Source organism: Haplochromis burtoni, unplaced genomic scaffold (genome assembly GCF_018398535.1).
Source record: "Haplochromis burtoni strain Fernald_Lab_line unplaced genomic scaffold, NCSU_Asbu1 Contig_89, whole genome shotgun sequence".
NCBI classification, from domain to species: Eukaryota; Metazoa; Chordata; class Actinopteri; order Cichliformes; family Cichlidae; genus Haplochromis; species Haplochromis burtoni.
The window spans coordinates 1188656-1198433 of NW_024582450.1; the positions used below are offsets into that span (position 1 = coordinate 1188656).

Below are 9778 nucleotides of genomic sequence, written 5' to 3' on the forward strand. Positions count from 1 at the left end.
CACACACACACACACACACACACACACACACACACACACACACACACACACACACACACACACACACACACACACACATCTACACAAACTTGCTTTAATTTTAACCACTCTCTGAGGATTAACGCTCAATCTCCTTCCTCTTTGACATTTAGACAGGCAGTGATGAGCGGTAGTCGCTCTCACCAGAGCACAGGGTCTCTGCAGAGGAGACTCACTTCATCACCTAGCCAAGACCTGCTTCCTTTTATATCCTCTTGCACCAGCTAAAGAGATGCTCTAATTTGGGCTAAGTGCTCCAGACACAGATGACTACAGAGAGGCCTACCAGAAAAGCGTTGCAATAATAACAGGCTTTATTATGACCAAAACGGAAAGCCAATTCATGCACCACACTCATTACAACATGGCACAAATTACAATGAAATGACAGCCCTTGTTAAGCAGTCCAGCTGTCTGGCCTTAAAATAAAATGACCAATGAAAAAGTAAATTTTATATTGAAGTCATATTGAGGTTGGCTGGCATGATTTTTTCCCCTATTTCACGGTGCCCATCAGGCATCCATGCACCAAAACCCAAACCAAGGCTGGCACCAAATCGTATATGGCTACAGGCCTACACTTAGGACAGCATGCAAAGGCACATTCTTCCATGCAAATAAATAATTTATGGAATAGCTTTAAGTCTGGCTGTATGCTATTTTCTGTTTTTGGTGTTCTTAGCTGGCTGGGTTGTGTTTCACAGCCTCCTACTTTATCTATTTATTTAAAGTTTTGCTCCAGACATGCAGCCCACTGGTCAAGATCTAAGGCATTTACACTGTAGTAACAACTTCATAATCCTTCACATTAATATTACAATATTGAAACGTGAGCGAATTACATATTAATGCAGACATTAATGCACAAAATCCAGGTCACAAGCTGTCAGTATGAAATCAGCAAAGCTTCTTAAAAGTCCAAACTACCACTTTAATTGCTGTTTTTAAAGTGATATCTGGAGTTTAACCTGCTCATCAGAGAGACATGAGGAGTTGGTGAGTGGGGGTGGGGGGTAAGAGAGGGATCAGCATTTTTTTTGTTTGTCATTTTCCCATTTTGAGTTGTGGAGGGTGGCATAGTGACATGGTGGTTAGCACTGCCTTTCTGGATGGAAATTGCATGTTCTCCCTGTGCCTGGATGGTTTATAACTGAGTTTTCTGAAGTTCCCAAACACATGCATCCCAGGTTAACTGCTGATTCTAAATTGGCCATAGGCATGAACGGCTGTTTGTCTCTGTTGTGTCTGTTTAGGGTGTTACCTCTTTCTTGCCCTATGACAGGGATAGGCTCATGACCTTGGACTGGATAAGAAGAAGAAGAAAAATGGATGGATGTCTGATGGAGGTCAACTATAGCTTACTATTATGTTAACTTTAGCTGAGGTGGCAACTTTTTATTTCTCCCTTCTACACTGATGATGCTGAATATCCAGATTTTACCTGTACAAGTTTAATATATTTTAAATTACTATTAGTACAAGTCACAGACAGTATTTGTTTTGCTCACAAAGGTCTGCCAGGTTCATTTTACACTCGGTATGATCAATTCCACACTAAGAGCTACTGTATGACTAACATGAAAAAAATGAAAAAAAAAATGAAATGAAACATACTGATATGAATGTGAATTTGCAGGATTTTTTTTTGGTTTGTTTGTTTTTTTTAAAAAAGGGCAGCCTCTGCCTGCACTCTTACAAGAAACTGTAGGATGTCAGTGAGTGAATTATTTACTTGGCCTGTTTCTGTTCCGTCAAAACAAACAGACAGTAGAAGCACAGAGATTATGGGTTCAAAACCAGTGCAGAAAAAGGAAAGCTAAAAACAAAACAAAACACAATGCAGAACCGCAAATTAGCAGGATTTATCTTCCAAGAGGACGCAATATAAAAGTTCATAAAACATTTTTAGAAAAACAACAGTGCACAACAGCATGGGCTATGTTGTCCATTTGTGGTACAAGCATTAGAGTACAGGTGTTTTAGGAATACTGAATAATACCGCTCAGAGTATATTTGTAAACACTAAGCTAACAGGGTTATTGTCTCGAACGATAGTATAGTGTGTTCAGGTAAGAATATCACCTTGGGGATCATGACGCACACATCAAATTTAAAGAAAAACAACAAATGTAAATAAAACAGGTACAGTACACAGATCAAGTTTTCGTGATCTTTAAAATATTACAGTAGCCTAATACAGCAATGTTTCCTCCTGCTTCTAGAAACACTCTTGCTCCACTGGCTGAGGCCAAACCCTGTCACATGTTTTTTTCCCTTCTTCCTTAAGTTTGTCCTTTACCACTTTCCTTCAACAAAAACAAAATAAACAGCTGTCTGGTTAAAGACTGACCTTGCCGAATTCTGTGATTTAACGATAATGATGGTAAATGCAAGAAAAGAATCTATTTTAGCATCGCAGACAGACTTGCAATCAACTTACTCCAGGGTCTTTAATCAAGAAAACTAGAGACGTCTTAATTAAAGGAAAAAGTCTACAATTGAAACTGATTTGTGGTGCAATCTTGTGTTCTGTTCTAACTAACTATCAACACACACCCGCCTAATGTGCTCCCTACTTGGGACAAACACCACAGTCTCGTTAAGAGCAAAATTGCACCAAATTAAAGTGAAGTTTATATTGCACCTTGGCAGAATTTGTAAAATCTTAGTGATGTTTTGCAGTTCCAATAGCTTTAGGTCCTCTTTATGTTTCCATGGATAGTGTGAGAGTTTATTCTAGCTGCAGCAAAAGGATAATAAACTTACTCTATAACTAAACTAAACAGGGGCTCAAGTATCCTCTATCACTCTCATTAAAAACACACAAGGATAGCATGTCTTTGGGCAAGTATGGAAAAGAGAGATAATTATCGTAAGCAATTTCTGTTTCATAGTTCATATCATTATACTTTCATATTATTCTCTTCAATTTGTGAACTGTTTGTGCTGCTTCTCAATCACTCCTTGTAGTCAAGAAGTAATAAAAGGTATCTTATTTGCTAGGGGTATAATAATTCTGAAACTGAGGCTCATAATATAAACCAAGGATTTGGAGAATTGTTTCACATTTACGATTTACCTCAGGCCTGCTCATACACAGAGCACACAGCATTGATGTTTGTGGTCTTTCTTCAACTAATTCAACTGATTAACAAATCTAACCCTTTGGTTATTTTGCAGACAACTCTAATTACAAGATGATGGTTTTTTGTTTTTTTTTTTAAATCATAGATTATTTTTTTGTAGCAAAAAAAAAAAATCCTCACCCTCATAATGATGGTTATTAGAAGTCTGTGTTTAAGTTTACACAGTGGCAAAGCTGCAAGCTTGGGAAACATTCACTAGTAGAATTACGATTAGCAGATGAGATCGTGTGCAAGTAAGTTCAGAACCTGATCCATGTGACCTAAGTAAATAATTGAAGACATTCACTGTTTGGTCTTTATAGTCAGTGCTTGCCTGCCATCACAGCTGTGGGTTAAAGGCAGCTAATTAGCCTGAGGTTATAGGTTCAAGAACTAAACATATAAAGTTACAATTACAAACAGCACCATCTAGAACTCATCAAAGTTAGACCTGCATGGAGAAAGGCAGACATGGCCTTTGTAAAGCTAGCTGTACTGATCACTGAGATGTTAGACATATAGACACCACCAATGTCAGCATTCAATTAAAATTCCTCACTGCTTCACTTACAATATAAATAGCGCTATCTGAGGCTGAGTGTTTAGGTGGTATACAGTATTACTTTCAAGGGCAGACACATGTAATAGACAGTTCAGAGTTGTTTGAAGTTGCTGCAATACACTGGAGGAATGAGATAAAGCATGTGGGAGTGTGCAGAGATATGCAGGAGCCAGTTAGGCACAGCAACAGTGATGGCTATTTCAAACACAGAAAGAAGAAGCTCACTTGTAAAAGTGTATTTCTCTGCTTGTTTTTCATTTATCTATAGTATGTGTGTAATCTGTGCATATGTGTGAATGTATTCTCTGTTACATACATGGAGCAGCTGAGTCAAGAGAGTAACAGTGACTTACTATATGACCCAGGATAAGACAGTGTTACCCGGTCTGGTTACATAAGTCTGAGCTGCATCAAAGAAATAGATTGCTGCTGTGGGCTATGCAAAGTTTTTGGTCTGTGCTTTGCAGAGTGGGGGTTTGCCATCAGTGCACCCAACCCTTTGCAGCCAGACTATAGCATTAAAAATTCAGATTATGTTGTTGTTTGACATTTCAAAAGGCCGCAGAAAAATAATCAAAACCTATAGAGTACGTGTTAAACCAATTATTGGACCAAAGGGAAAACAAACAGAGAAAATATCAATGGTGCCCATGTTTTTAGGTTCCTTTAATTTTCTGTGTTCGTAAACAATTTAATTGAGAGTTAGGTCAGGGCAGAAAACACTGACCACAGATCTTCAGGGGCGCTTCCAGCTCCAGCAGGATGGGTTGGCTGAGGAAGATCTCCCTGGATTTGATGCAAAGACCCCGCACCTCCGCCTCTGTCATCTGGACTATCTTCCCCGGGCGACATCCCCGCACTAAGGAGGAGACAAACTACACAGTCAGTGCTATTGTCAAGTGAGTGAGTTATCAACAATCAGTGTGTAAAAAAACTCCCAAAAAACAAAACAACACCAGCAACACAAACTTCATCAAAATTAGGCCATGACAGAATAATGCTTCACCTAAGGGAAAAATACTTGTGGCAGTATCACAAAAGCCAATAAACTGAGGGCGTAATGATTCTGTAGCCTATAGCTGCTTATTCTCAGCCATACTTTAGAAACACGCTGCTTATTCTGTGAGAGCAGCTTGCATCTGAGCACTGGTGTGGGTTTATTGGCTGTGTAGCTGCAGTAGCTTAAGCCTACTTTCTGGCGTTCCGCCACAGCTCTGGGTGAAGATTTATCTTATAACGATAAAAAAGGGGAGTGAGAAATGCAAACGCTGGTTATAGTCAGCAGCTGAAACAGACAAAGATATGAAAAGTGAGATTATAACTTAAGAACTACTTGCTTGCCATCTTATCTGGAGGCTGGAATAGACAAAAGTTAAGTTTTATATTGTTTGAAATAGTCTGTGCCTGATATATTTGACATTTTCAATTTCAGGTCTGAAAAAAAATGTAATATTTCTGAATATTTCTTAAAGATGGTCTATAAAGAGCACATTATCAGTCACACAGCATTATAGCTATGCAAAATCATACCAGTAATCAGAGTCATCCCTGGCTTAGAATCAGCCTTTGGGAGATGACTACGCACGACAGTAAGCGTGACTAGTCTATGTAAAGTAAAGGCAATTGGACTGTAATGTCCTATTTGACAGAAATCTATGCATTTTCTTATTATTACTGACAATCTGATAAAAATGAAACTTAATTTAACAAAAGTAGTTAAAATTATTTAATTGCAACAGTGGAAGAGAGCATAAGAATGAGTTTGAGGGAGGCAGCTATGGTTAAATGAGAGTTGATGAAAGTCAAGATACAAAGTATTTAAGTGTACGTTCTGCTTGTTAAATGGTAATTTGCTGAACTGCTATACAGCTCATGCAAAGAGGGTTTGACCTGCTATTTTTATTCTCAGTTCTTATCATTCTGGCGCTAGTCATGTTCCTTTGGCATTGGCTAAAAACCCTGTAGGCGAGGCAAACATTTCTTTACGCAGGAAAAACCACTTGTTATGGTAGTAACTGTGAACAAAAGCTGAAATGAATATAAATGGATAACAGACTCAATAATGATCTCATAATACTCGCTTTTAACTCCTAGGTTGACATTACAAAAAGCAAATCAAAGCAAGGCATGAAAATATTCTCTGCATGGAAACAAAAGTGATGAACAAATCCACAACTGAGGAATTATGCAATAACTAACCATTTTGTTATTGCCTTTAAGCTAGACGCCCACAAAAGAGCCCAATAAAGGGTAGCTGAGCCTAGTGAAGCGAATGCATGTTAGTCAGAGAATGAGTTTCTATACCCTTTTTCAATGTAGCTTTTTCTGTTGTATTTAATGGATACCATTACAGAATGACCACAGAATGACCCCACAAGGGAGCAGTTCAAATTGATGTGTTTGTGTGGAATTCCTAAAGCTTAGTGCCTGATGTTTCTGTACATATATAAACATTTATATGCATTCTGCTTACACTGAGAGTGAAACTCCCTGACTCTCAGTGTTTCATTAGCTAAGAAATCCAACCAAATCTGAGTTTAAGCGAGTGAATCACAGGAATATAAACCAAATCCACAGTGTCAAAAACTGTTCGACGGCTCCTCCGTTAATATTTCTTATCCTCCATCTACTGAATCAGCACTGCTACATTTCCCATCTGCTTCTCAGAGTGCGGAGCATGAAATCGCAGAAGTAGGGCTCTTTACTCAACAGCCCAGCCTCATCAGAGCAGAGCAAGTTAAGCTTGGATGTTTAGCCTGCTCAGCTTTAACAGTGAACCTTTTACTGTTCGCACTTGCACTCTGCAGGCTGGCACTTTTAAAAGAGATTATGTACTTAATACTACTGAGGGGGCAAAGGCCAAACTGAAGCAATGACAAGGATTTTGCAACAATCATAAACAGAATCATTGTTTGTTTGTCTTGCTAAACTGTGCGAGCGTTCACATGTTTTATAAGAATGAATAAGCAGTCTCAATGACACTTTTTCTCACACAGAAAAACAAACAGTAAGCTACTTTGTTATGCTGGAATGCAGAATAAAGGCATTTCAAAGGGCTTTCTTCAGAAACTTGACACAAGACCATTATGAGTCTCTTGATATATAACTGGGAATCTGTGGTAAACACTGAGAAAACAGAGTTTGTGTTTTGCATTACTCTAGTATTCTAATCAGCTCTGAGGTAAAACCTTTGATTAAAGAAGATGTGTCATGTATTTATTGCTTAATTAATACTCAGTTATAACTATTTATGATGCTCACATCAGTAACTGAAAGGGTAACCAAATACTTATCTATGAGACAATAACATAATAATAAAATAAAAAACTTTTGTAGACCGCAAAGATTATTACCAAACTAATCACTTACGAAAGACGTCAAATGCCAAGTTCAACTGGCATTACAAATATGAGCAATGTAATCAACAAGTCACATTTGGAGCTGAGTGCCAAGGAAAAGTGCGTCAGCGGAGGACTTTTGAGCAGAGATAAATGGTTGGCCAAAAGTCACACACACAACTGTCTCAAAGTCACCTTTCTGTATTCAAAACAACTCTTTAAATCTGAAATGGTAAGAAACCCAGGGAGATGCAGTTACCACCAAGAATTATGCTAGCATCCTCCACCAGAGTCAAAGATAGCAGTGGAAAGTATGCCAAGGACAGCTGAATTCGCTGTAGTGGTCTGCTATGACTCAAAGGATATCTCAGGGGAACAGAAAACTCACGGTCTTCTATGAAGCAGCTGGTCAGCCATCATCCTTCTTTCTGCTTGGCCCAAATATCCTCATTCTTAGACATCACCAAAATTCCCCAAAGTATAAAAGCAAACAACGTCATTGTGAACACAGTATGACTTAAACATCCCTGTAGATGAGCCAAAGAAACACATATTTCACTAATATTATTTTATCACATGTGTGTTTCTTAATTCTGACGTACCTTTAGTGCGAACAAAGATATATAAAGGTAATATGTGAGCATGAGTGTCCTGAATCACACCAACCTACCCACTAAAAAAGACACCTCCAAACAAAGTCACTCCAAAAAAGGTAACTTTATTTAAAAAAACAACCCAATAGTTAACCAGCTATGATTCATTCAGGATCTAGTGATAAACGACACCCATTAAAGCTATTTGTGTTTTATTATTATTATTCTTTTCCACTTATTTATAGAGCACACCTAATAACCAGGTCACTAATACACAAAAATTTGTGGGGGCAGCAAATAAAATAATGACAACCGCCAGCACCGCGGATGTGGGGCAAACGCGTTTAAACCAAAGGGAGCTGCAATACTACTGCGTAACAGTACAACGATTCAACCTACAACAGTAACAATGACTTTATACTATGCACGCAGGACGAGGAGGAAAGAAAACGTCCCCGCCCCTCCTTCTTGACATCAGCCCCACATAATTTGGCAAATGGGGTAAAACGAAAAATGCCGCAAACACAACAGACCGAAAGTTTAATTACACACTAAAGTAAAGGCCACGACACGATACGTTATCTTCCAAACGTAACCGCAGATTATTGCTGCGCAAACACACGCTAGGCTTTCAGCGCTTGCAGTGTTTATAAACACGACCAGCTAACGGTAACGTTGGCCGAAGCTAGCCGGGCATAGCGTTAAAATGGACTGACGTTAGCCCTACCAGCTAACACTTTCCTGCATTTTCCGAGGCAACCGCGACAGTTACCGGATATTATTTAAACCCCATTTTTTAAACACCGAACCCTTCACCTGTTCCCCACAAAACACACAGTAAATATAACTCAAATTGTTCACCTTCCAACAGCCGAGAGATGAGGCTATCCACGTTCAATTCACCCTCCGCCATCTTCACACTGCTGTTGTACGTACAGTGTTGGCCGCTTCAGTTCCCCCAGCCGACACCAGGGGGGGTTGCTGCTCACAAACCGGTTGCCAAAGACCTTGACCAGGGAGCAGATTAGTGAATAACCCACTTTATTTTTTATTTTTTACCTCCTTTATATACACCCACCATCTACTATAACTATACAAAAATATTAACAAAATTACAATTGTTTAAATAGGAATTGGGATGAAATCTAAAAACGTACAAAAAGTATGAAAGGTACAGTAGCATGTTCAAGGTTCAAGGTTCTTTATTTGTCACATGCATAGTTATACAAGTATAACACACAGTGAAATGTAGCCTGACACGCTCCTCGACATGTGCAAAAAAAAAGGGGGGGGGGGGGGGTAGAGGAAGAACATTATATATATATATATAGTATATACATTGGGTGAATGTGCAGTAGTAGCAGCAAGCAGGTGAATTCTGTACATTAATATGAATAGACATCTGACTATTTTACAGGATAGACAATATAAACATATTTAAAATTAAAGGAATTGAAATGTACATTGTGCCTTGGTTTAGAGTGTCTGGAAGAGAGTCCTGTCTCAGTCAATTATAGATGATGTGAGAGGGCGGGTGTGTGTGTTTAGGGCCCGGATGGCTTGGGGATAGAAGCTCCTCTTGAGTCTCTCTGTCCTTGCCCGGATGATGCGGAACCTTCTACCAGATTGCAGAAGTTGGAACAGTTTGTTGCCAGGATGGGACGGGTCCTTCAGTATCTGCGCTGCTCTAGTCCGGCATCTCCTGGTGTAGGTGTCCTGAAGCGGGGGGAGAGCAATCCTGCAGCAGCGTTCTGCTGTACGGATCACTCTCTGGAGAGCTTTTTGGTCCTTCACACAGCTGTTCCCAAACCACGATGTCATGTTCTGTGTGAGGATGCTCTCCACAGCGCCTGTATAGAAAATCCTGAGGATCTTTGGAGAGACCCTGAACTTCCTCAGTTGTCGTAGGTGATACAGGCGCTGCCTAGCCTTTTTGGTCTGGACCTGAATGTGGGCAGCCCATGTCAGGTCTGAGGAGATGTGGACACCAAGATACTTGAAGGACTGCACCCTCTCCACTGGAGCTCCATTGATGATAATGGGCTTGTAGTCTCTGTGCTGACCCCTTCTGAAGTCCACCACCAGCTCCTTGGTCTTGCCGACGTTCAGCTGGAGGTGGTT

General features: G+C 39.7%; 1 protein-coding gene across 1 annotated transcript in view; it reads right to left on the reverse strand.

Annotated features, from left to right (window-relative positions):
* The window catches only part of LOC102303164 (serine/threonine-protein phosphatase PP1-beta catalytic subunit), a 12937-nt gene extending 4293 nt beyond the window's left edge, over positions 1 to 8644 (reverse strand). Inside the window, exons 1-2 of the mRNA XM_005934280.3 lie at positions 8519 to 8644; positions 4454 to 4585 (exon numbers count right to left, since the gene is read on the reverse strand). Of these exons, the coding sequence (XP_005934342.1) occupies positions 4454 to 4585; positions 8519 to 8570 (184 nt within the window). The 5' untranslated portion in view covers positions 8571 to 8644. The remainder of the gene's footprint in view (positions 1 to 4453; positions 4586 to 8518) is intronic.
* Between the last annotated feature and the right edge of the window lie 1134 nt (positions 8645 to 9778).